General features: G+C 52.1%; 12 protein-coding genes across 12 annotated transcripts; 7 read left to right on the top strand and 5 right to left on the bottom strand.

The window, feature by feature from the left end:
• Window positions 1–378: 378 nt before the first annotated feature.
• On the top strand, window positions 379–2,280 carry N7510_002133 (Amino acid/polyamine transporter I; the record flags this gene model as incomplete). The annotated part of the gene is made up of 7 exons (XM_056974060.1): window positions 379–486; window positions 536–606; window positions 660–773; window positions 822–1,282; window positions 1,338–1,361; window positions 1,412–1,737; window positions 1,804–2,280. The coding sequence occupies 7 exons, from the start codon at window positions 379–381 to the stop codon at window positions 2,278–2,280; spliced, it is 1,581 nt and encodes a 526-aa protein (XP_056839177.1).
• Window positions 2,281–2,832: 552 nt separating this feature from the next.
• N7510_002132 (F-box protein) lies at window positions 2,833–4,458 on the bottom strand (the record flags this gene model as incomplete). Its single annotated transcript, XM_056974059.1, has 1 exon — window positions 2,833–4,458. The coding sequence occupies one exon, from the start codon at window positions 4,456–4,458 to the stop codon at window positions 2,833–2,835; it is 1,626 nt and encodes a 541-aa protein (XP_056839176.1).
• Window positions 4,459–5,434: 976 nt separating this feature from the next.
• On the top strand, window positions 5,435–5,635 carry N7510_002131 (uncharacterized protein; the record flags this gene model as incomplete). The annotated part of the gene is made up of 1 exon (XM_056974058.1): window positions 5,435–5,635. One exon carries the CDS (start codon window positions 5,435–5,437, stop codon window positions 5,633–5,635), a length of 201 nt encoding a protein of 66 aa, XP_056839175.1.
• Window positions 5,636–6,230: 595 nt separating this feature from the next.
• On the top strand, window positions 6,231–6,883 carry N7510_002130 (actin-related protein 2/3 complex subunit 5 family protein; the record flags this gene model as incomplete). The annotated part of the gene is made up of 2 exons (XM_056974057.1): window positions 6,231–6,592; window positions 6,655–6,883. The coding sequence occupies 2 exons, from the start codon at window positions 6,231–6,233 to the stop codon at window positions 6,881–6,883; spliced, it is 591 nt and encodes a 196-aa protein (XP_056839174.1).
• A 142-nt stretch (window positions 6,884–7,025) lies between these two features.
• Window positions 7,026–8,162, bottom strand: N7510_002129 (uncharacterized protein; the record flags this gene model as incomplete). Its single annotated transcript, XM_056974056.1, has 2 exons — window positions 7,026–7,868; window positions 7,938–8,162. The coding sequence occupies 2 exons, from the start codon at window positions 8,160–8,162 to the stop codon at window positions 7,026–7,028; spliced, it is 1,068 nt and encodes a 355-aa protein (XP_056839173.1).
• Window positions 8,163–8,520: 358 nt separating this feature from the next.
• N7510_002128 (putative dynactin Arp1 p62 subunit RO2) lies at window positions 8,521–10,442 on the top strand (the record flags this gene model as incomplete). The annotated part of the gene is made up of 2 exons (XM_056974055.1): window positions 8,521–8,894; window positions 8,951–10,442. 2 exons carry the CDS (start codon window positions 8,521–8,523, stop codon window positions 10,440–10,442), a joined length of 1,866 nt encoding a protein of 621 aa, XP_056839172.1.
• Window positions 10,443–10,756: 314 nt separating this feature from the next.
• Window positions 10,757–11,719, bottom strand: N7510_002127 (40S ribosomal protein eS7; the record flags this gene model as incomplete). The annotated part of the gene is made up of 3 exons (XM_056974054.1): window positions 10,757–11,120; window positions 11,182–11,264; window positions 11,564–11,719. The coding sequence occupies 3 exons, from the start codon at window positions 11,717–11,719 to the stop codon at window positions 10,757–10,759; spliced, it is 603 nt and encodes a 200-aa protein (XP_056839171.1).
• Window positions 11,720–12,137: 418 nt separating this feature from the next.
• On the bottom strand, window positions 12,138–13,096 carry N7510_002126 (Rab family GTPase; the record flags this gene model as incomplete). The annotated part of the gene is made up of 3 exons (XM_056974053.1): window positions 12,138–12,778; window positions 12,891–12,954; window positions 13,013–13,096. 3 exons carry the CDS (start codon window positions 13,094–13,096, stop codon window positions 12,138–12,140), a joined length of 789 nt encoding a protein of 262 aa, XP_056839170.1.
• A 5,603-nt stretch (window positions 13,097–18,699) lies between these two features.
• Window positions 18,700–20,292, bottom strand: N7510_002125 (uncharacterized protein; the record flags this gene model as incomplete). The annotated part of the gene is made up of 6 exons (XM_056974052.1): window positions 18,700–18,788; window positions 18,828–19,245; window positions 19,303–19,375; window positions 19,434–19,496; window positions 19,545–19,859; window positions 19,916–20,292. 6 exons carry the CDS (start codon window positions 20,290–20,292, stop codon window positions 18,700–18,702), a joined length of 1,335 nt encoding a protein of 444 aa, XP_056839169.1.
• A 288-nt stretch (window positions 20,293–20,580) lies between these two features.
• Window positions 20,581–20,781, top strand: N7510_002124 (uncharacterized protein; the record flags this gene model as incomplete). Its single annotated transcript, XM_056974051.1, has 1 exon — window positions 20,581–20,781. The coding sequence occupies one exon, from the start codon at window positions 20,581–20,583 to the stop codon at window positions 20,779–20,781; it is 201 nt and encodes a 66-aa protein (XP_056839168.1).
• Window positions 20,782–20,836: 55 nt separating this feature from the next.
• Window positions 20,837–23,390, top strand: N7510_002123 (putative phosphoketolase; the record flags this gene model as incomplete). The annotated part of the gene is made up of 6 exons (XM_056974050.1): window positions 20,837–21,173; window positions 21,261–21,375; window positions 21,425–21,734; window positions 21,796–22,416; window positions 22,474–23,299; window positions 23,353–23,390. The coding sequence occupies 6 exons, from the start codon at window positions 20,837–20,839 to the stop codon at window positions 23,388–23,390; spliced, it is 2,247 nt and encodes a 748-aa protein (XP_056839167.1).
• An 855-nt stretch (window positions 23,391–24,245) lies between these two features.
• N7510_002122 (RTA1 domain-containing protein) lies at window positions 24,246–25,252 on the top strand (the record flags this gene model as incomplete). Its single annotated transcript, XM_056974049.1, has 3 exons — window positions 24,246–24,441; window positions 24,504–24,596; window positions 24,654–25,252. 3 exons carry the CDS (start codon window positions 24,246–24,248, stop codon window positions 25,250–25,252), a joined length of 888 nt encoding a protein of 295 aa, XP_056839166.1.
• Window positions 25,253–25,265: the final 13 nt, after the last annotated feature.

The following is a 25,265-nucleotide window of genomic DNA, read 5'->3' as shown; positions in this document are numbered from 1 at the left end:
AGGACCGAAGGTCTCGGTTAACATTCTAGTCTCCTCTAGGACTGGCCCCACTGCATGTGTGGCCGCAATTAATACATGCACGTACGATGTAACAATCCCGGGGATCCCTGTCGGGCGGATGCTTTAGTGCAAAATAGCCCCAAAAAACACGGATGGATTAGCCAAAAGCGAAATTGGCGATTGGCGCTGGCGCAATGGACTAAGATGGCTATCAATTAGGTTAGTCGACCTCCGAACAGAAGACTGCTTTTGTTTTCTTTTTTCCAACAGCTCCGTTATCCTTTGCAACTACCTAACCTTCCAAAACAAACCTTGGATCCTTGTCCTTTTTCTATTTGTGTTTTTTCTTAATAGTAACTTTTTCACAGTAATTTCAACATGCCTTTCAAACACGGTGAGATGGAGGTCCAGGAGTTGGGCTCCCGTTCACAGAAGAACCGTGATGATGAGGACCTGGCAAGACATGGCAAGAAGCAACAGTTCGAGGTACAGCTCGCTGACGAAAACCACAATGGGACCCTACTAACAAGAGCAGAGAAACTTTGGTTTCTTGTCCATGTTGGGCTTCACTACCACTATGATGTGCACGTGGGAAGCAGTACTTTTGTGAGTTGCAGCGTTCAAATGCATCGTCGCCCAGTAATTGACCCTTTTCACAGTGCTAATGCGATTGCAATGATTGACGGCGGTCCCGCAACTCTCGTATATGGATTCATATTCTGCTGGATAGGTGCCCTAGTCACTGCCGCCTCACTCGCTGAAATGGCTTCAATGTACTAAGCCCTACCTGACAAAAAAGGCCCAACGCTGACGGGACATAGGGCTCCTACTTCCTCCGGGCAATATCATTGGGTGGCAATGCTAGCTCCTAAAGGTCAGGCGGTATTCCTGAGCTGGGTGACCGGATGGCTAGACGTAATCGGATGGTGGGCCAACACTGCCGCGGGCGTATACTTCGGCGCAACAGTCACCCAGGGTCTTCTAGTCCTGAACTATCCAGATTACATATTTCGACAGTGGCATGGGACCTTGCTCATGTTTGCCGCGTTGGTCGTTTGCGTTCTGGTAAATTCTGTCGGAGCAAAGCTCTTGCCTAAGGTGGAGGGCTTGATCCTAATCCTTCACATTATGGGATTCTTTGCCGTCTTGATTCCCCTTGTTTACCTCGCACCAAAGAAAGACGCAACGTACGTCTTCGCCACCTTCGAGAATTCCTCCGGATGGAGTAGCGCAGGTCTGACCTGGCTCATTGGATTGATGGGAACTAACCTCCCATTCATTGGTACGGTGACCCCCTTTTGCCTCAGCTACGATCTTATCTAACAGAATGCCGGTAGGTTATGACGGTCCTTGTCATATGGGTAAGCATCCCTTCATCATCCGTTTAAGCTCTTCAACTAACAGCCCCTAGCTGAGGAAGTCGTCAACGCCTCAACCATCGTGCCTTGGTGCATGATCGGCACAATCTTGCTGAATGGATCACTCGGATTTGCTATTGTACTCGCCTTTCTTTTTTGCATCGGCGATGTCGGCAAGGCCATGAACAGCGCAACAGGCTACGGCTTCATTGAAGTTTTCTTTAACGCCACTCAGTCCCATGCTGGAGCGTCCGTAATGGCTGCCATTCCCACTGCACTGGTCATCTGTGCGTCTTTTGGGTTCTTAGCTTCTGCGTCGCGCCTCACCTGGGCTTTCGCGAGAGACAGGGGGTTGCCATTTTCAAAATTTCTGTCTCACGTATGGACAACCGCCCCCCAAACTGATCATAGAAAACAATGGCTAATTTCAATATTTTGTCTACAGCTCAGCTACGACCATGCCATTCCTTTCCGCGCTGTCATTCTTTGCGCGACGCTCACTGGCTGTATCTGCATTATCAACGTGGGATCTACCGCTGCATTCAATGCTATCATCTCGTTGACGACAGCGGGCCTTTTTACATCTTATGAAATTGCGATCGTTCTAATGTTCTTGAAGAAAATCAAGGGAGAGCATATTCCTTATGGTCCCTGGACCCTCGGCCCGTTCGGCATTGCCATCAACATCGCCTCGATCTGTTTCTTGACTATCGCTATCTTTTTCTCTTTCTTCCCCCAAGGCTTACCTGTGACACCTGCGAACATGAACTGGTCAATTGTTGTGTTCTCTGGGGAGCTCATCCTCGGTCTGCTGTGGTATGCGGTTTATGGGAGGAAGGTATATCATGGTCCCATCGTTGAGGCCGGTGTTATTCCTATGGAGGGTGGGTTTGTGGTGCAAGGACCTCGGGAAGAGTTCTGAAGAGGGCGGCTTTTCTTATTGTGTGGCAGTGACCAGAATGCATAGAATTGGAACACCACGGGAAAAGTTTTGAGTTATTTATCACAGGGTTGCGTATTTAGAGCTTTAGCACATTTCAATCAGCTCGTTTTAAATAAGCTCAATAATGAGATACCGCGTCGATGCTACTAACCTTAAGATCAACCACTGGTTTAGAGTTATTGTCCCCGGGGTTCTGATCCGCTGATATCGGCCTGCTAGGCCGAACACCGGTCGAGACCTGTAGTGGTTGTCTCAAGCTAGAATTGACTTCCCTTCGTAGCAAATCGATGACCGACAATATTTCGCCAGATTGCAAAGACACTTCATGTGAGAGGAGATGCGAAGTAGGCCGAAGATGTAGAAAATGTATCCCAGCTGTCACTCCTCCACACTATGGAGACTATTGGTAAACGCACATTGACTGAAAAGGGATCGGAAGATGGATTCCTGCCCGTAATGTATAGCAAAATTTAATTATAAAGCACACTAATACAAGTACTTTTTCAAACCACCATTATCTTCTACGACGGATCAAATGCATCTTTCAGTGTTCCAAATCCAACTCCGCCTGTTGCCCCGGGAGTCCTTAAATGGACATTCTCCGTCTTCGTATAAGAAGGACTCTATGTCCTTTTCAAACCAGACAGCTTCCCCCTGACAATGACCGCCTTGCTCAGTGCCGATAATAAATTTTGGTCGGCGGTCAGGCCAAAGATGCCTTTCGCGGATTTGTCTGCGCATCTCTGTAAGGAAGACACGCCACAGATTGCCATTATCGACGAACACCAGGAAGCTCAACTTCACGGAGCGGAGAGTATCTGGCAGTTTCGAAAGGCATAGGATGAGATCAGCCTGGCTGACTATAAAGCGTGATAACTCGAAGTGCCGAAGTTTGGGCCATTTCTCGAGAGGGAAGATTCTCTCTAAGAGCACAGGCGCGGTAGTAATTGGTGGCTCTTGGCACTCGACGTAATAATCCAATCCTGCGGTATAGAAGCTGAACTCCTCCAAGTTGACTGCTTCGCTTAGTGCGGCGTAAAGTCTGCCATTACGAAAAGATTCCCAGTTCGATTCGAATGTTCTTCCACCGAAGATGAAAGGAAGATCAAGGTGGCGAAATCCCGGTTTCTTGAGCACCTTGACGAAATGATCGTATTCCGGGCAAGGTTCATCAAATATCGTGCAATTAATTCCCGTGAAACGTTGCCGAGCATCGAGACTTAGCTCCACCACATTGTGTTTCTGCTGGGCGAGCGCACGTATCACAATGCGGAATCCACGATATTTTTCTCTGTGCCTTTCATCAACACCTTGCCAAGGAAATGTGATCACATCCTCAGGCTCTTCAGTAAGTGATGTTGGCCATCCGTAGGGAACAGGGTAGATGAATCCTCGTGGAAACGCTCGAATCATAGGAGTTTGGTAAAATGGAGTAAAGAGCATATTATGGGCTGCCGGCGTCACTGTGACTTTGTTCAGTGCAGGGAACTGTTCGAGCCCATAGACAAAAGCCTCTTCGTCATAGCCTCCAGCTAGAACATCGTCTTGCTTCCTGACCAACCCACGATAAAATTCCCAACACTCGCTTAATGAGGGCCCAGTTGAACACAGCTCTCTCATAGTCGGGCAGTCCTGCGGCAAAAGTACAGGCCCTGATCGCCGGTCGAAGATACGCTCAAGACTTTCGACGCATCCAGCCTTAAACCAGAGAGGACAATTTTGCCTGTTGAAATTCTCACTATTTTTCACTCGCTGAATAGAGTCGAGATCCTCGTCGTCTTCGAAATGCTCATGATCAGAATCTTCTTCGTCGAATGACTCTTCAATCTCATTATCACTCAAATCCGAGTTTGGTAGGAAGATACCGCGCCTAGGATCGATAATATCTGGTCGAGGGCCACGGGAAACCCGCGTGTCATCCCAGACGATTTCTGTGATCTTGTAGCGAAATTTGTTGTGATCTGCAACTGCGCGGAAGACCTTGATGTTCAGGGGATTGGCCGACAAAAACACTCGGGACAGTCGGAGCTCTACCGAATCGCAAAATTGTTTAGAGACAAGGCGTAGGGACTTGATATCACGATTTGGTAGATGCGATAATACTGTATGGAACAGCTCCACAGGAAGGTCCAGGATTGGATGGGAATTCGAAGTCATTGTGTTGGATTGTGGGAAAGTGTATTGGAGGGGGAAGTGGGTTAACAGCAACAAAGCTATTAGGATCGGGGGGCGAAGGACGGCGTCGTTTTGGCCGTCTTTTTGCCGTCATCTTCTTTTAAGTAGTTATCTAACCACTCGTCTTCTACAAAAACAAGAGCCTAAAGAATATCGTAACATTCTAAACCCCTAAATCCCTATGCTCCCAAGCCTCCTGCGCCTAAACGCCCTAACCTCTAGAAGCTGAGCGAAACCGATTTTTGGCCCGATTATGTGGAACCCGGGCTCAGGCACCTCAATCCTCCAGGATCCGCCTCTAACAATAGTTAGTAAAGCAGCTAATTTTCGTTTGACTCTGCTCTCTGCCCTCTCGCTATTAGTATTTATCAGTAAACTCTCCCCGTACCTGCTTTCTAGAGCACCAGCCTATCCATCACCTACCCGCTCCTTACTGTTACCTCCTGGTCCGCTCGCGATGCGCCTTTTACTCTATACTTTGCTTTTTAGCCTCTGCAGTGGGCACTCTCCTCTGAGCAGGGAATACCTGGTTGTTCCTAAAAACAGGAAGGACTCAAGTCTACTGGGCTATCTGGAGACGGTTTCTACTGCCGGGCAATCGAGCGTTCCTTCTTGGTCAATAGATGGGCAGTTGAAGTGGTGCCAAGTTGCCTTGATTGTTTCTCAAGTTTCCAAGTTGAAACAAAATGTCGATGTGAACTACATCGTCGAAGATTATCCACTATCATGTTTTGCAGCTGTTCCTCGCGATCTGAACAACACCAAGTAGGATTATACTATTTTACCTCATATATCTCGACCATATCTCTCCAAAAGCGAGCAAGAATGGGCTCTTACCGCCGAGGGCTAGAGTGGGCGGGGAATGTATACCCCAAAATCAACACAAAAAGCTACCCCAATTGGTTGCGTCACTGTGCCCGTCAAAGTCAACAATAATGGCCGTGAGCTTATGACCTCGATGGTTGCTGGCGTGGTTGGTATCGAGGCACATTCTGGCGCAAATGCTCAAGTCTGTGATGAAAAACCAACCAAAGACTCAATCCAGCCGTTCTCTGCGTGGTGGATGTTTGAAGAGCTAGATGAGGCGGAAGTTGCCAAGAAAAAAGAGAAGGAAATCACGGAGCAAGAGGCGTACTGGAAGGATCTCAAAAGGAAATAGAGAAATACCTTTGGCAGTGGACGTGCGTCCACAGACGTAGGCGTAGCTGATGTGAGTCCATCGACTCGCGTCTAGGACGGCTTAGTGGCCGCTGTGGTCTCATTTCTGACTGCTGACTATAACCTCTTGGCTGGGGCCATTATCATTTGTATATACGTCTTTTCATGCTCCTCATGGGTGTTGTATCCAAATAATGATCATTGCAGGTCTCTATGTAGTTGGTGTACTGCCTCAGGCGTCAAGGCATCCAAGCCCTCACACCTCCAGTCCGTCGTCACTCCGTTGCCCATCAACACCCGCATCACCGCATTGCTCTTTCCCAGCCATTCCATCTGGCTTGTTCCGTGCAGGGAGCGCTCTGCCACGTTCAGTCTCTATCTCTCCGTCTCTCCCTCGAACCTCCTTTCAACCTCGCATTACCCCAGTCCACTCCCAGGCAACGCTCCAAGCTCCCCCGCTTCCACCCACATCGAAACACCCGGCCACATATCAAGAACGGCGCCCACATCCAAATCTCACACTGCTACAACAAGTCCAATCCACCAATTCAATTCCCTCCTCTCTTTCTCCTATTCGCACCTAAAAGCCCGCAACAATGTCTCAACTCGACAACTTCCGCACGATCAATATCGACCGCCTGGACCCGGAGTCCTCGGCCAACTTCCCAATGGAAACCCTCCTTCCCGCGACGCTGCCACCCCCCGAGACCTCCAGTGATGCTGCCAACGTCGCAACACAGGTGCGCCAACTGCTGCGCGGCGGTGACCCCGAGGGCGCACTGCGGCATGTCCTCGACACAGCCCCGCTCGGCGGCGACGACCGCGCCAAGGAGGTGCACCTGGCTACCGTTATTGAGGTGCTGCAGGGGATTCGGCAGGGGGAGATGACTCGTGTGCTGGAGGGGGTATGTGCTGGGGACGGCGGGTCGGAGAGGGCGGATTGTTTGATGAAGTATCTGTACGTCACTCCCTATCTTGAAGGATATTTTAGGGAGAGTATACTAATCCTACGTGCAACAGCTACAAGGGAATGTCCTCGCCTGCCCCCGGTAGCGGGACTCAGTCGCCGCGCAGCATGTCCGTTTCGCCGCAGAGTACCGGCGGGTTCTCACAGATCCAGGGGCGGAATTTGGGCGAAGGTGGCGGTGGACAGCAGATGAGTGTGTTGCTGAGCTGGCATGAGAAGCTCGTCGAGGTGGCAGGCACTGGATCGATTGTGCGGGTCATGACGGACCGCCGGACGGTTTGATGTTCTCCATGGTTTCTTGTGTCTGCTAGAGAGGCTTTCTTGACTGATTGCATGCCATACTCCCTTTTGTGGCTGTGTCAACGTAGTTTCTGGATTTCTAATAGTACATTGGCATTATGTGTAACACGTTACTGTTGTTGCTTCATGGCTTCTCGAAATCGCCGCCGCCCAGTATATCTTTCAAGTTGACGTCGCCGCTCCCACGCGGCAATGGCTGCGCTTGGCCCTCCCCTTCCTTCCACCCGATCATATAGATTAATCGGAACGTTGCAGGGATCCCCTGCGCATCCTCCTCCATATGGAGAGCACGGTAGATAGCGTCATTCGCTAACAAGACATCGCGCGATAGCGGCCCAGCCTCACGATGCATGATGGCATTGCTCTCGCCCATAGCCTGCAGGTCCTGCATGAGAGCAAAGGTATCCGGGAATTCAACAACAATATCTTCGACATCCACCGTCTGCATCTTGAACCCGGCGCGTGTCAACAGACTGCCTACGTCTCGGACATCCGCCAGCGGTGAGACGTGCGGACTCACGCCGCCGCGCCGCTCCATATCCGCCAGCTGCATTGATCCACGCAGTTCAAAAAGCGTATCACCGCCGAACATGGCTGCGATGAAGGGAGCGTCTGGTTTAAGGATAGTGTTCACTTGCTCCAGTAGCGCGGGCAGGTCGTTGATCCAGTGTATCGAGAGCGAGGATAGGACGGCGTCGAATGAGTTCGGTTCGTAGGACAGTGTCTCCAGGTCTGGGATCACTTCTCGCGTAATATCAATCTCCTTGTTGAAGGGCAGATCGTCATCCCGGTGCAGTAGTGCCCGCGATGTCTCGACGCAGGTCAGTTTGGAGATGCGCTCGGCCAGCGGCGGCGCCGGTGTGCCCTCCGGCGTGGTGTAGTCGATGTTCGGTTGCGTCAGCGCGCGTGCGATGTTGCAGCTGTTCGCGCCTAGATCGAGGACATGGGGGAATTTGCGCTTGATATCCTATATAGCAAAGCTCATCTCGTCAGCTACTGCTGTGTTCTACTTTGTTGTCCTGCTAGACTCGCTCACCAGTAACCGCTCGCATAACCGCATCGCCACCTCGTCTTTGAGGTAGTCGACTTTCCGGCTCTCCTCGACATTATGCGCCGCGCGGTCTTTCTGTAGATGTTTTGTCCGGCGATTGAAGATCTCTAGCATCGGGTTGCCGGGGGTTTGAGCGGCGTAAGTCCGGAGTGATGATGGGGCGAGGCAGTGCCGTGGAATTGTCGGGCGGATTGCCCGGAGAGGGAGCATGGTGAGTTGTGGTGAGGAAGGAAGTTGGGGAGTTGTTCAAGTGCAGGTGTTTGTCAGTGACGCAAATTTGTTGTTCCTCCGCACTGTCTGCCGGTCAACCGCGCCGGATCCTCGTCTTGACTTGTTGCTACATTCCGGACTCGGGTTGAACAGCAGAAAAGCTTTGCTGTTTCTACACAGTGGTACGCTCTCACACACGGAGATAAGGCATTGCTAATGCTGATGAGAAGCAGGGGCGCAGAGGTCGCAATTGTGGCTGCAGTCGCGGGTCGGCCTGACGCTCAACAGACTGATCTCATTCGTTCCTACAAGTCGCTTTCCTAGCCAAACATGAATTGATCAAACAATACAATCAAGAATGTCGCGTCCGTTCCCTTACACCTACATCTCCTGTCCCTGCGCGGACACTCCCGTCCCCGAGCCGGGCAGGAAGCGCAAGTCAACACTGTCGCCGCAGAAACCAGAACACACAATTCTCCCAGCAGAAGACAGCCAAGAAACAGAGAAAGAAGAAGAACAAGAAGAGCAAGGAGAGGATGAGGAAGAGCAGACGTTCGACCCCAGATCACCGCGGTCCAACTTCTCGCTGTATCCGCCGGAACAGCTCCTGTACTGCGAGGACTGTCACCAGATCAAATGTCCGCGATGCATCACCGAGGAGATTGTGAGCTGGTACTGTCCCAATTGCTTGTTTGAAACGCCGAGTAGTATGGTGAAGAGCGATGGCAACAGGTATGTGGTGGTGGACCACCTCGTGCGTAAACTGCAAGTTAACGCGCAATTTCTAGGTGTGGCAGAAACTGTTTCAACTGTCCTGCTTGCACCGCTCCGCTGGCTGTGAGTACCATTGAAAATGTGGCCGGTAATGCGACCCAGCAAGGGCCGTGGGTGCTCTCCTGCGGATACTGCCTATGGACCACGCTCGATATCGGCATCAAGTTCGACAAGCCAACCAATATCCGCAGCCAACTGCAGAAAATGACAGATTCCACTGCTCCGGCCTCCTTTGACAGAAAGCCTTCCCGCACTTTCGGCGATCTCAAATCCCCCTTGGCCACTTTTGCCTCCATTGACGAACAGTCCAATGCCCGTGATGAAGAGGATACAAACCAGTCCGCACACAAGGAGGACTCGGCGCCTCCTCTCGGCGCGGAAGCACGCTTTGCTGCGTTGAAATCATTCTACCGTACCCAAATCAACGAGACATCCAACTCGCCAAGCGATCCCCTCAGCTCGGACTTTGGATTCTCTTCCCCCGGAGCCCTGAACCGGCTCATGTCTCTCTACGCCTCGTCATCCCGCCTAGGAGGGCTCTACGGCAGCGGTAACAAGAAGCCCAAATCCAAACCACCAGTCATGCGCGAAGCCCTCACGGCCAGCGAGGGTCTCCGCGTTGCCGACTCTCACGCCGATGTCGAGGTGATCGAACGTCTGGCTTCCGCGGACTGTGGCTGGAACGGTGTTGCCTCAGCAGACCAGCGCACCGAGCAATCGCCCGACGTCCGCTTCGTCGACGACCTCCTTCCTCTCCCAGTTCTCCTGCGCACCAAGCGCGCCAAACGCTGCAAGTCCTGCAAGCACATCCTCGTCAAGCCCGAGACCAAGCCGCAGTCCACCCGGTTCCGCATCCGCCTCATCGCACTCAGCTACATCCCACTCCCGACTCTGCGGCCCCTTGCTTTCCCCTCATCGTCTTCGGCAGTCTCTCCGACTGTCCCTGCTCCAGATCTCACTGCCCTACCCCCTCTCCGACCTATCCATGTCCTTCTCAACCTCAAAAATCACATGTTCGACCCCGTACGCATCACTCTCGCCACACCGTCCGTAACTCCGGGCCGCGTCGCCTCCAAAGTGACTGTCCTGTGTCCGCAATTCGAAATCGGCGCCAACAGCGACGTCTGGGACGAGGCGCTGCAAGGCGCAGAGGTGCCCGTCGCTGATTCTCGATCTGCCACTCTGCGCGGCGGTGAAAAGGTCCCCGAGGCCGGGAAGGTGTGGGACAAGGGACGGAACTGGACCACTGTTGTGCTAGAAGTCGTCCCGGGCACACTGCCGGGCACGGATCCTTTGTCCCAGGGAGGAGCAGATGACGACCAGACTCCGCCTCTGCCTGATGAGGACGTCCTGGAAATCCCGGTGTTTGTGCATATGGAATGGGAGGCTGAAGCACAGCTTGAGCAGCAGAATGTTGGTAAGAGTTCTAAGCCAGATGACCTGGTTACGCGGGAACTAGCTTATTGGATGGTCCTGGGCGTGGGGAGGATTCAGGCCGGGTTGTGATTCTTGTTTCTTGTCTTGTCCATACCCCCTTTGGATTTGTATTTACTGCATTGCCTACATAAGTCATACTCTTCTGTTCATCCCAGATCTCCATCCCATAGCAGGCAGGGCATCATTACAGCGAAACAACACGGATAGGATAGACAACCGTAAATGCATTGTTTTTCTTTTTTAAGAGTCACCCGAATTTGCATTTGGCATGCCACTCTAGTTTCCAGGTATGGGGGTGCGTTAACTAGAAACTACCCAACAAAGATTCCCTCGAGACACATAAAAGAAACAACACCGGAGATACAAGACACAATCAGAAGAATCTAGTACTCAGCGCCGCTCTGGGGGAACTCGAACACGACGGCCCGGCCGGTTAGTCGGCGGTAGACCTCGCCGTAGGCATCGAGGCGGTGGTCAACGCCACCACGCTCCTTCTCGTCCAGGATGACCTTCAGGGTCTTGCTGCCGTCCTCCTTGGTGCGGGTGCGCTTGCCGACGATCTCGACCGGGTAGACCAGGTCAGCGAGGATGGCCTCGTGGACGGCGGTCAGGGTGCGCGAGCGGGGACGCTTCTGGGTCTGGGTGGTGCGCGAGTTGACGGAGCGCTTGGGGCGGGGCAGGATGCGGCGCTGGGCGACGAAGAGGACGTGGCGGTCCGAGAACTTCTTCTCGAGCTCGCGGGTCAGGCTGGATTTGACTGTCAGTTTTTGTTGTTCGATATAGAGAAAAAGTGTAGTGAAAAGCATACCGCTGCTGGATCTTGTGGAAGCTCTGCAGGAGAGGGACAGGGACGAAGACAATGATGGCCTTCTTGCCGTGGCCGACCTCAACCTAATGTGCGGAAGACATGTCAGTTCGTTGAAATGAAAAAAAAATTTGCGCGCACAACGCCACAAGCAAAAAAGCCAATTCCTCTTGCTGGTCGGCACCGTAACAGTCTGACGAGGCCTCTGAAGATATTTCCCATCCACTTGGGTTGATGGTGCCGTGCATCAGGACGATAAGGCCTGTTCATCGCACACACCACACACAGAGCCCCGACACAGAATCCCATCTCTTGCACCAGCAATTCCCCCGAACGCATAATCTCACGAAATCTATCCCCGATGCTAAAACAATTCAATTCTTACCTCACGGGCCGAGACGAACTGCAGGGGTCGAAGGGTGGCCTTCAGGTCCTGGGTGTTGCTCTCGAGGTCGAAGAGCGCGCCGGCGACCGCGGTCTCCAACTCGGAGGGGTTCTGCCGGGAGGGGGAGTTGGCGGCAATCTTGTTGATGGCAGCCATGATTGCGAGCGACGAGGTGCTGCTGCGGGGAGGTGCTGGGTGGTTGAGGTCGGCTGGAGGATTGGAGAGTCTCGCTTTCCTTGAATTTGTGTGGGATGGATTAGCGAGTGTGGGCACTAACCCAGGTATGGTTAGCGCGCGGATTGGCTGAGGTAATGTTGCTGAGTCAGGTGAGTGATCATGTGACCATGCCCTAAATCAATCCATCGCTGTGGCATCAAGGTCGAGAATAATGGTAGGATCCGTGGAGTTATGCCTACTTAAAATCATCGTACGATAATCTTGAAAATGGTGGATTTTGCTTGTGGACAACGCAACATTCTAGCAACTCGCTCAACGGCAGGGATGGGATAAGCCATCCAGGGAAGCAGACAAAAACATGCGAAATGACTCTTCGAAAGGAAAAACAAAAGCAATATTAACAAGCACAGCCCTCCTTCGCCGTCGCCGCAGTTCGATCTCCCAGGTTGACGCGCGAGTCATCTGCCGACCGGCCACTCAACTGAGTTTGTCCAGTGCCTGCTCCGGCACCTCGACCAGTCTTCAAACTGCTCTCGGGGATCGCATTGGCAATAGCCGTAAATACATCCACCACGTTCGTCCCCGTCTTGGCACTGGTCTCGAAGAACAACAATCCCTCCTCCTCCGCATACGAGCTGGCTTCCCGAGTCGACACTTTCCGGGCATCGCCAGGCGTGGCGTCCTGCTCATCGTCCTCCTCGCCTGCACCCTCATCTCCATCAGCACCAGTAGACCCAGATTCAGCCTCCGGCGCGGTTGCGGCCTCAGAGGCATCGCCGCCATCGTTGGTCAAGTCCAGCTTGTTGCCGACAAGGGCGATGACAATCCCCGGGCTCGCTTGACGCTGCAGCTCGGCCACCCAGTGTTTCGCTTTCGTTAGCGACGAGGGCTTCGTCACGTCGTAGACCACCAGCGCGGCTTGCGCGTTGCGGTAGTACATCGGGGCCAGCGAGGCGAACCGCTCCTGGCCTGCCGTATCCCAGATTTCGAATTTGATCGTGCGTGTAGGCAGAGAGCATTTCTGCGTGAGGAATGCGGCTGAACAAGAAAATTATAAGCTGAATTTCATATTGCGCCAATGGCCCAGCGGGACGACTGGGCATGCTATCGTCCGAAGTCGGGGGCTGGGGGGCCTATTAGGAAATCTCACCTCCAATTGTTGGCTCCTTATTCTCCTGAAAATCATCATTGACAAATCGAAGGACGAGCGAGGACTGTCAACGATCAGCAACTGCTCAGTGTAGTGTGTAACCTGCCATGCACGCAACGTACCTTGCCCACTGCAGCTTCGCCCAACAGCACGAGCTTGACGCTGCTGCTCGGCTTCGGGGTATTTGCGCTAGCGGCCTCGGACATGGCTGAGGCGGATAGGGGAGATGTGAGAGGATGTGGTCAGCAGTGCTGCAGCAAGGCGATCAACCGCCGTCGGGCTGAAGGGTGAGGTGGCGGGTTCAGTGGGTGCCTGGCAACGAATCCGATTTTGGGGCGCTGTCTCACTTCCTTTATTCGTTGGAACACGAGATGCAGATGTCCTAGGAGAAATCAGGTTCTCGGCAGTAGACAAGGAGAGAGAGACAGAGAGAGAAGACGCCGCAGTTCCCCAAGCGGGAGGCAGATGACGCTCGCCGCCTGATTAGGCTTAGTGGTCACGGGATCCAGACTGAGCCTCCACAGACAATTATAGGTATACAACATGATTGAATTGAATGATATAGAATTATTCAATGTACCATAAATGCATCTAATCAATGATCAATGTAGACAAGATAGTCCATGCAGGGAAGAATCACGGCCAAGCCAATGCCCGACGCTGTGAAGCCCAATACCCAGCCAGTGGTGGTCAGCAAGCAAATCGGCCCAACAGACCCGAAGATGCAGCCCAACCGTTACTTGTCTAGCCACACGCGCTAGATTGACAGGGGGAAAAAACGAAAATAGAGACAGCCGCAGCTGAGTTTGATAGACGCACGAGTATAATACAGACATGACAAAAAAAATGACAATACAAATACATCAATCCCTAAAAGAGACAAAAAACGTGCTATTGACCGCGAGGTCGAAGCTCTAGGTTCTTCTGGTATCAGCCCATGCAATCCCATGCAACAAGATCCCGTCCCGTCTATGCCAAAACGCCGCTTGGAAGAGAAAAGCACAAAGGAACACCAGAAGAGAAACAAAACAACTTTTCAGGAAGGTGGGCCGTGGGATCTCGGTAGAGTCGTGTCGGAGAAGAAGGTAGATGGCGAGGCGTGAGGATTGGAGGAGGGCCGGAAAAAGGAGGATAGGGTGAAATAATTGAAAAGAAAAATTCACGCTGAAGATATCCGAAACACATGCGGTATAGTTGAACGGAATTAAAAGGGTATATGTGGTGTCGCGCGGCAAGGCCCAGAGGGTGAAACGAATGAAGATAGACCGAAATGACAAAAGAAAATAGTGATACAGTTATCTAGACTCATAGTTAGTAACAGATGGTATCAGGAGGATCCGCTCCGTCTTACCGAAGAAGAACCAAGTCCAAACGTAGTGCGCAAGACTCCAGCAACCATGGGCGCCAGATAAATCCGAATTGAAACCATTGCCGGCAACGAGGGGCTAGAAGAGCAAGTCTTCCGCTCAAGTCGTTTATTTTGGTGGTGGTGGAGGTGCGCCGGGCTTCTTCACCCCGGTTGTGTCATAGGCGCCGCGCCCCATATTGGAGGCCGATAGGTCCCGGAGTATCATGTTGAGGTCTGCACAGGCGAGCATGGTTAGAGAGGAGTTTTGTGGAAGCTTTTGAAAAGAAGGGTGTGAGAGAGGATGCAGGTGAAAAAGAAAGCAGCAGGGTTGAGAATGAGACAAAAGGAACTCACCAAGTAAACACAGAAACCCGTGAGTTATTATACTTCTCGAAGTACAAACGGCACTTCCCAAACCACCCCCGAAAAACAAAAAGAAAAGGAAAAGATCAAAGTTCTAGACAGAAGAACAAGACGGGTGCGATGGATGCAGATGCAGTCGAGATCAGAAGAAGCGGTCCTTTATGAATGGCCGCGGAAACAGACAATGCAGCGCGGGCGCCAGGAGATCGTAGCAGGAATGTGACGGACGCCAAAAAAAAGTTTTAGGCCGGATGATAAGTCGGTCGGGTTTTATCCGAGTTGTATCACCAGAGGCATGGATCGGATCCGTGGCCGCAAGAGACGAAAGAGTATCCGCGCGCGTTCGAGGGTGGCAGCAGTGTTGTTCAATCCATGAAATCGCGATCTAAACCAGGTAACTGCCAGCCCAAGGGATATGTGGACTAGTGCTCGGCAAGGGAGGATTGCACGGAACTGGGCTCCCGGTTGATCCGGGGAGATTGAGCGTATCGCAAGGGAGGCGAAGGGAGAATAAAGGGCGGCTCGGTAGGGGATGACGGAGATGAGTAGTTCAAGTATGTGGAGAGTGAGCAAAGAGTATGTAACGGACAATAAATATCTCCCTAGGGGGAGGGTCTCCCAGGGGGGGACCGATTGCGTAGTTATACTAGGTGAAAGTGTTGTATGGCTGACGATCAGCCTTTTTTTTTTCTTTTGAATTATTGAATTAATTAATTTATTTTCCCATTAATCCAAATTATTATTTAACTGAGTGTCTTTGTTTAGCCCCGGCGGCTCTCCCGTCCACTGTCCCGGGGATCTGTATTCTCTGACCCGACCCCCTTTCTTGCTCGCTCCAACGTCTGCTAACCCCCATTAGTGCCGCAGTAGTGCCAGGGCGATCGGGCAGCTTTGTTCTATCAATCGAAAAATTTCCTAGGACATGATGCATCACAATCCGATCTGTATCTTTTTCCCTCTCTCTTTCGATTCTCTTTGCGCGGAACCAAAAGTACACCCGCAACCCCCAAGAAAACAAAAAAAAAAAAAAAAAAAAAAAACCGCTGAGTCGAGAGACAGAGGCTAGAAGGAAACGACACTCGATCCGAGGGTATGGACACTGTTGCAGGAAGTGGAACCCCAAACACCACCAGGAACAGCGGATGGATCCGAATTAGACATCGCTGGGCTCTCGCGTGGTCGGGCTCCATCGGACGTATCTCAGTTGTACCCAATACTAGGCTGTACTGGATAGGGCAAGGGGCCTAAGGGGCTGGCATATGATGCCTAGGCAGAGTCATCCCCTAGCCAACCAACCATGTTAGATCCTGACCAAGGCCAGACATTTATTCGGTTGTCCGCTCAATAATCATCAAGAAGACACAAATTCAGGCTCAGTCTCGGAGAGCCCCGGTTCTGGCCCCGGCTGTGACGGCGGAGGGAGAACAAAGCCAATCGTATACTTACGAGTGCCCCCCCCCCCCCCCCCCCCCCCAAGGTGTCTCGCCTCGTTTCGTGTTGGGTGACGCCCAAAATCGATCTCATCGAGATTAGTTAGGGGGCAGGACTAATCAATGGCAAACGGTGGGCCGACGGGATGGGTAGTTTCCCCTTCTGCTGGAGAGATCGGATGCTGTGGGGGACCGGGACTGCCCTTCTAGTCTTTCTAGCGCGCCCGGCTTGGGGTCCACTCGCAGTAAATGGTGGTATCGGATGAATACCGTATTTAGTGAACATTCTGGACTCCTTCTCTGTGACCTGCAGAAAAGAGTCAAGACCTTCCTTGACTCCACCTCTAAAACTTTTGCGTCAGCGTTCTCCGTGAGCTCGCCACAATGGAGCCGCTGGCGGCTTCGATACACTTCCAGATACCCGATCCGCCAAAGGGGAGGAAGCGACCTTAACGGGGCCCCTAACCGTGTTTCAGCCGTGTTAACTCGTAACTTGCTGCGACGAATGATTATTCAGTTACGACGTCACCCTCCGACAAGGCTCAGCAGCCAGGGGCGGTTTGCTGGAAAGCGAATCCCCAATAAGGAACCAAGTCCTTGTCCCGGCCCGGCGATAGTCACATACATGTTCCCTGCGATCTGACCCTTTTTGTGGTTAAAATCCGTGATCATCGCCAACGGGAAATATCAGTACATACTGCTATACATTATTAATTGAAGTTTAGTAGCGAGCTTCCCTTTTCTTGTCAAGCGGGCCCATCCTGCTTCGCGACCTTCCAATCCAGGCCTCCGTTTCCATTACAGCTAGAACGACGCTAGAAACGGGAGAACGCTGCGACATCCCGTTGCAGCCCCATAATAATAATACTCTGTCGGTCGTCCGTCTTTTCGCCGTCGCGAGTTTGGCCCATCCTGTGCCGCCGTGTTGGGAATTCAGGATTTCATGTGTCTACATACAGTAAGGAACTGACAACAGGATGAAGGGAGCAGGATTCTCTTCCATGCATAACGGTTCTTAACATCTGCGCCCCTCACGACCCAGGGCTATGGTTCATGGCGTATTAGTTCATTCCTGCGACGGTGCGAACCCAATGCCTCGAAGGGCAATTCCCGACGTAATCAGCCACCGTTTCGGGGGGGATGGGTCTCCAAGCTTCGGCTCGATGCATTAGTTCTCCCGCGCGCGGCCTTGAAACATGGGTCAACCTGGAGTCAAATCAACACTGCATGAACTGCCTTCCATCTTCCTTTCCGCGACAATGTGCTGGAGGCGGCGCTTAGTGGTCGTCCAATAGCCATATCGGATGAGAAGCCGTGCGGACAGCTTGCCCGCTTGTCGATAATTGGTTGCTCGCTAAATCAGGGCTTTTCTGGCCTGTGTCTTTTTTGGACCGCCACTGTTCGATGTCTCCATTATCTCGGCACTTTCTCATCGATCTAGACCAGCATGTCCAGATCACCACGACTTTGGACGCCGCCCTAGGGCACCGCGGAAGTGAAGCCGAGCCTAGTACATTATTCCCAGCCTCCAGAGACAGAGAAGTTCTGGATACGCTTTTCTCAAACAATAGTCTCTGTGTAAAGAGTGGACCTGGCGTATACCGCCGTACTCCGCAGTCTAGAAAGGCCAAAAAAGTACATGACATCCACAAATGATCCACGATGTAGTCGAGGCTGTGTTGCTCTAAGTCTCCACGGCGAGACCCGTCTGCTCCATCACCAGCAACGCCGCTCTCCGCAGAGACGTAGCCGAGGGCCAGCCGGAAAGCTTCCCACGACTTAGTTTAGCTCGTAGCTGCCAGGAGTTAAGCCGCAGATGACGATCGGCAAGCTCCACCACACCCATCGCCTCGGGTGCTGCGATCGCCCGCCCCCTAATTTAATTGTTTCGGTACTGCGTCTGTACATACAAGCCACCCACAGGCACGGGTCCGGGTCCGCGGGGGCTCATCGGGATCATCAGAAGCATCCGCGGCCAGTCGAACAAGACGCGGCTACTGTTTCCAGCCACTAATAATGCGGGCGGGTGTAGTGGCAAGCCACACGGCACAAAGCCAGAATGTGAAAAGCCCCCTTAGATCGGGGAAGCGGATTAGCTCGGACTACTAGTTATGAGCTCTACATATACAATGACACATTGTCTGCCCAGAAAGCCCTACAGTATGCCTGCTGGGAGGATGCATCGTCGATCCCCGTCACTTTTTTAGGAATGTGACCTTGACTATTTCGATCGATCGATCTGCTGCATACATATGTGTCCCCGACAGGGCGCTACATAACTACTCCATGCCGACTGCAGATCGCCCTGCCACCACCATCCTCAACCATGGTTCTGCGATCTCGCAGCTGCCCGGTCGATCGGCTCGATCATGCAGTCCGGTCCGTGGGGGAAGCTACTCAAGTTCCGCGAGGAGCGCAAATGGATCCTGGGGCGGCGGCCCGAATTTGATGCATCAGATCATACCTCGCTGACACAAGTACGCCGATCCTCGGTAGATAGATTAATGCACAGTCTGCACTCCCGTGTAATATGCAGGGACTAGCCCTGTCTTTGTCGCGTTCCTGGCAATATAGCTAAATCCGGGCGTCGTGACGCGTCCGACAGTCTATATCTATCACCCGGTGACGGGTGTCAACCGCGAATCTGTCACCTCATATTGATGTGAAATCATGTGGCTGATCCTGTCCGCCTTAAATTCGACTCCTCCATTCCGCAGTTCACGATCGCGAGCAAACACAGTGGTATGCCATCTCGAACTATTTGAAATAGTCAGCCAAAGAATGGATGGATTGAACCGGAAGATCTCTCTAAGAAGAAAAGAAAACTCGCCTGTTCATTGGTCTGACAGACCAGTACCCGGGGTCCCTTGCCGGCGCTGCCACCAGAGGAGATGTCCTTCACTGTCTGGTCATCTTCCGGCCCTTGGTCGTTGGCCGTTGAGTCAATAGCTACACCCAGGCACCGGCACTTCTCTGCCAATATCTGACGTAGGAATGCACTTTTCTCGCCAATTCCGCCTGCGAAGACAAGAGCATCAACCTGGCCACCCAGCTTGACGTGGTAGTTGCCAATATAGCCGAGGATGCGATCGACTAGGATATCAAATGCCAGCTTGTGTGCTGCGGATGGTGGGTTCTCAACGGCAATTTCAGCGAAGTCTGTCGTGCCGGTGAGCGCTTTCCAGCCAGATTTCTTGTTGAGGATCTCCTCCGCCTGTGCAATCATGTCAGAGTCAGCCTTGAACTTGGATGAAGGCGAACAGTGACTGACAGTGCTAATGTGCATTTCCTTTGTACTAGCGGGGCTCAGCTTGCCAGCCTCGTTGGTATAGTGAAAGACCAATCTAAGGCCCCGAGCGGTATTAACACAGATACTCCATCAAAGCTAACCGGGAAACTTACGAAGGATCGATATCACCGCTCCGCGTGGCCCCAGGTAATCCAGCCAAGGGAGTGAGACCCATCCTGAGCAAATTTAGCAAGTTGCTAGACTCTAATCTGCCAAGAACCTACGAGGTATCAATGGATTTGCCTTCCTTGATGGCACATATTGAAGCACCGCTCCCGATATGCATGACAATGAGATTTGTCTTTTCCATCGGTGCGCCCAAAAATTGGGCCACAGAGCGTAGGATGAACGAGTAGCTGATCCCGTGGAAGCCGTACTTGCGCAATCCGTTCGCCTTTGCGACCTCTTGGTTGATGGCGTATGTTCGGGCATATTCGGGTAACGTCTGGTGGAAAGCTGAATCAAAGAATGTGACACTTTGGACTTTGGGCAGCTCCTGTCTGCAGAGACGGATGATTTCCAGCGCTGAGAAGTTGTGTCTAGATGCGGAATGTTAGTGATTGAAATATATATTTCCACCACCACGCAGACATACAGCGGTGCCAGGTCCTCCAATTCCTTCAGATGGTGGTATGTCTCGTCATTAATGACCACTGCCTCGCGATAGTCGCCGCCATGCACGACGCGATGGCAGATATACGCCAGGTCGTCGTCACAGGCTACCTCGGATAGTTCGGGATCGTTGAAGCAGCGTGACAGGAGGAACTTGAACGCATCCTGCGGAGTGTTTAGCTGCTCTTTGAGTTGTTCCTTGTGTTTGACAGCTCCGCGCTGGTACTTGAGCGTGGCTGGTGGTGCTGTGATCCCGGACACTTGCGCATCTGCGATTGCTTTCGGCGGGTTCTCAAATGTATAGAAGGTGATTTTGATCGAGGACGAGCCCGCATTCACAGCGAGAATGGATTTGCCCATGATTTTGGATTTGGATAAGGAATTGATGCAATTGAACGCGTCTCAAGTCCTCCCCCGCCGTGTTGTACTTCTGTTGACGACTGTGATGTCACCTCGATTGATGACGTAGAGAACAAGCAAACCGGCTCGTCTGGATACGGCGTCCTTGCAGGCTATGAGCGATTGATTTCATAATTGACAATAGCATACATTTTGCTTAAAACCTGTGTCCGTTCTCCCCTGCTTGTTCAACAATTCGATCCGTTGATCACCCGTGCCAAGCTATACCAATCCTAACCTCAATCCATCATGCCTGGCGAAGTTATTGACCGACCAAATCCGCAACCCCTGCCATCTCATCTGCCAGATGATTTGGAGAGATTGGCAGTGGTGCTTCCTCATGAGACCTTGAACCAGTCAGCCTGTGATGGTCTGTTCAAGTTCCGGAGGGCGGCTTCCTACATTGCCGCAGGCAAGACCACCTTTCCGGGGGATCTTGCGCTCAACTAATCCGCATGATTTCTAGCAATGATATTCTTGCAAGATAATACGCTCCTGAAGAGGGATGTTACTTTTGATGATATTAAACCTCGATTGCTCGGTGAGTTCTTTCAGTCGTTGTGGCCTTGCTTTGGGCTATCTGCTTATATATCCCAATTGCCTAGGACACTGGGGAACATGCCCCGGATTGATCTTGGTTTATTCTCATTTGAACTACCTCATCAAAACCATGGATCTCGACATGCTATTAGTTGTCGGTCCAGGCCACGGCGCGCCGGCCATCCTGGCTGCGCTTTGGCTCGAGGGCTCGCTGGAGAAATTCTATCCACATTACTCGCGAGACAGCGCTGGTCTTCACCGGCTGATTTCAACTTTCAGCACCACTGCTGGACTACCAAGGTGTGTTTTCTTGTGATATTTTACTACCTCTCAATTTGACTGTCCACCTAGTCATATCAATGCTGAAACACCGGGCGCCATCCACGAAGGTGGAGAGCTGGGCTATGCCCTAGCCGTGTCTTTTGGCGCCGCAATGGATAACCCTGATCTAATTGTCCCCTGTATTGTTGGTGACGGCGAAGCCGAAACTGGACCGACTGCCACGTGTGTAATACCTTTGTTCGAAAATAGGCCACTACTGACTACTTCTCAGGTCCTGGCATGCCATCAAGTACCTTGATCCCAAAGAATCTGGTGCTGTCCTGCCGATTCTGCATGTAAATGGCTTTAAAATCAGCGAGCGCACGATATTCGGTTGCATGGACAACAAAGAACTGTTAGCCCTCTTCAGTGGATACGGGTACCAAGTTCGCATTGTGGAGAATCTCAATGATATCGACACTGACCTCCACTGTTCAATGGTCTGGGCTGTGGAGGAGATCCGCAAGATTCAAAAAGCAGCACGTTCTGGGAAGCCAATTCTTAAGCCGAGATGGCCGATGCTAATTTTGCGGACTCCGAAGGTATGTTACGCCTCCAGAAGTGTTATTATGTGACGAGGGTTGACTAGTCTACTTTGAATAGGGATGGTCTGGACCCAAGCAGCTTCATGGACAGTTCATCGAGGGCTCTTTTCACTCCCACCAGGTCCCCCTGCCCAAGGCTAAGACCGACAAGGAGGAGCTAGGCTTGTTGAATAAATGGTTGTCCGACTACAAGCCAGCGGAGCTGTTCACAGAGAAAGGCGACATCATCGACGAAATCAAATCGGTGATCCCTACAGAGAACGACAAGAAACTTGGTCAGCGCGCCGAAAGTTACAGAAATTATATTGCGCCCAACCTTCCAGACTGGAAGAAATTTGCCGTGCAAAAGGGCACCGCCCAGAGCGCGATGAAGGTGGTTGGAAGACTGATCGACAAGGTCTTCGTAGAGAACCCGCATAGCGTGCGGCTGTTCTCCCCTGACGAGCTGGAGAGCAACAAGCTCGACACCGTGTTTGAAAACACCACTCGTAACTTCCAGTGGGATGAGTTTGCCAACGCGCGTGGTGGCCGTGTCATTGAAGTCCTCAGCGAGCATATGTGCCAGGGCTTCCTGCAAGGATATACCCTCACTGGCCGCGTGGGCATATTCCCGTCGTACGAGAGTTTCTTGGGGATTATCCACACGATGATGGTGCAGTATTCCAAGTTCATCAAGATGGTAAGTAAATTCGAACTGTCAATTTCGCGGATACTCACATGATATGGTTTCTTGCAGGCGCGAGAAACGAACTGGCACTCGGATGTTAGCAGCATCAACTACATCGAGACCAGCACCTGGACCCGCCAGGAGCATAACGGGTTCTCTCATCAGAACCCATCCTTCATCGGTTCGGTGCTGAAGCTCAAACCCACGGCGGCACGCGTCTATCTGCCACCAGATGCGAACACCTTCGTGACAACGCTGCACCACTGCTTGAAGTCGAAGAACTACGTCAATCTGATGGTAGGCTCGAAGCAGCCAACCCCGGTCTACCTGTCAGCCGACGAAGCAGAGAACCATTGCCGGGCTGGAGCATCGACCTGGAAGTTCTGCAGCACCGATGAAGGACTGGACCCGGACGTGGTATTGGTGGGCATTGGCGTTGAGGTGATGTTCGAGGTGATTGAAGCCGCCGCGATTCTGCGAAAGCGGGCGCCGGAGCTGCGCGTGCGTGTGGTCAATGTCACGGACTTGATGATCCTCGAGAACGAGGGCTTGCACCCGCACGCTCTCTCACTGTCCGCCTTTGACAACCTCTTCACGGACGATAAACCCATCCACTTCAACTACCATGGCTACCCGACCGAGCTGCAGGGCTTGCTCTTTGGTCGCCCGCGACTCGACCGCATCTCAATTGCTGGCTATATCGAGGAGGGCAGCACCACTACCCCTTTCGACATGATGCTCGTGAACCGTACCTCACGCTTTCATGTTGCCCAGATGGCTTTGGATGGTGCTGCTAAGCGCAACGAGAAAGTGCGCATCCGTCAGCAAGAGCTGCATACCGAGTTGGGGCATAATATCGTCGAGACGAGGAAGTATATCCTCGCGAACCACAAAGGTAAGCATTTCTGTCGAGGTTTTTGGCTGTGTGGTGCTGACTGATTTGCTTAGATCCCGATGACATGTACGACATGCCCAAGTTTACGTAAAACGCTCGTTAGTTTCGATCTTGAGGGTAAATTGTAAAATAGATGGAAATGGTTTTCCGCATTACATTCCGACTTGGGGAGGAGTTGAGGCAACCTAGAAAGTAGGGTTGAGTTTGGCTACATGCCTAAGAATAGGTGGTCAGGGTCGACACTTTGTCAGATTGAATCAGACCCAGCCAGATAACTACGTAGGACCCAAGGCTTACGGTGCCATCGCGCTCGCGCTAAACCGCAAGGGGCGTGCCTTGCGACCTGTGAGCCAGAGACTTCCGGGCCGAATCGATAACTGTCAGACCTGGGTTTCGGTTCGTCATCCGGCGAATACAATTGCATTAACGGCCGAGTGCTCCACCGCCAATTTTTTCCCCCCCTCGGTTTTACGTTGCCAACTCCGATCCGATGGATCAGTCGGTCTGTATTCCTCCGATGGCTTACTGCGTGCCAAAATGCCAGCTACTCGCACATCCTCTTATTTTACCACGCATCCCAGCCTATCTACTATTGGGAACTGGCCAAAAGTTCTGCCTAGCGCCAAGATATCTTTCCTCTCTTTCTATTTCCATATCCTGAAGCCTGGCTCTCTATTGCCCTAACAAAGGCGAAAGAGGCGCTGCGAGGCTTGCTTGAGGCGCAGCAAACGAGGCCCAACAACAATCTATCTCTGATCGTGACGCGGCATACATATCAGCTTATTTTCTTTATTATCTCGACTGCACTTACAGATCACTCAGCCTTTCTTTCTTGGTTACAAGTTACCAGTCTATATCTAAATCCGTTGCCGACTCGCCTTTCTTTTATTGCCATTCGCTTTTTTACACCATCCCACCAACCCCTCTTCTATACGACAACTTCATCATGATTAACAAACACGAGATCACAATGGGCTGCCATGCCCTAATCCCTGGCTACCGTACTGAATATGGCTACGTCCCAACGCAAGCAGCGGGAATCGCATTCCTCACGCTCTTCGGGGTGTCATTTATCCTTCATACGGTTCAATTCTGCTGGAAGCGCACATGGTGGTGTTCGGTGTTTGCTGTCGGATGCATCAGTATGAACTACCTCAGCAGTCCCCAATTGTTAATCTACGATGCTGACCATACCAACTAACAGCGGAATTGATCGGGTGGGGCGGCCGGACATGGTCATCATCTTGTCCCTATAACGGCACTGCCTTCCTGATGCAGATTTCCACCCTCATTATCGGTAAGAGACCTTCTTCCCTGTTCCCGCGGAAGTCTACGTATTAAAAACATGCCCCAGCCCCGGTCTTCTTCACTGCAGGCATCTACATTCTCCTAGGCCGCTTCATCCAGATCCTCGGGCGGGACTCTTCGATCCTCAGCCCAAAGTGGTACCTCTGGATCTTTGTGACTTGCGACGTGATCTCGCTAGTCATCCAAGCCATCGGTGGCGGCATGGCCTCCGCAGCCGTCGGAGGCAATGGTAACACTGCGGTCGGCACGCACATTATGGTAGCGGGCATCATATTCCAACTGGTCTCCATCACGATCTTCGTATTCTTCGCGGTGGACTTTGTGCGCCGCACGATCCGCTACCGCATGCTGCAGACGTTGACGCGGTCAGTTGTACCATTGCTGGTTGCCATGGTCATTTCTCTGCTCTGCATCTATGCTCGGAGTATCTATCGTACGATCGAGCTGTTGCAGGGCTGGTCCGGATTCCTTATTACTCATGAGAAGTACTTTATTGCGCTGGACGGCACCATGATGGTTGTTGCCGTTGGGATTTTTAATGTCTTGCATCCTGGTTGGTTGCTCCCCGACTCGGGGACGGCGTCCACGATTAAGAGCGAGGGGTCTAACGACGGAATGGAGATGTATATCTCGGACCGGACATAGATATGAGCTGTGC

Source organism: Penicillium lagena, assembly GCF_028827675.1.
Source record: "Penicillium lagena strain IBT 129212 chromosome Unknown utg000001l_segment0_segment0, whole genome shotgun sequence".
Taxonomy (NCBI): Eukaryota; Fungi; Ascomycota; class Eurotiomycetes; order Eurotiales; family Aspergillaceae; genus Penicillium; species Penicillium lagena.
This window is presented reverse-complemented; position numbering and strand designations above follow the sequence as displayed.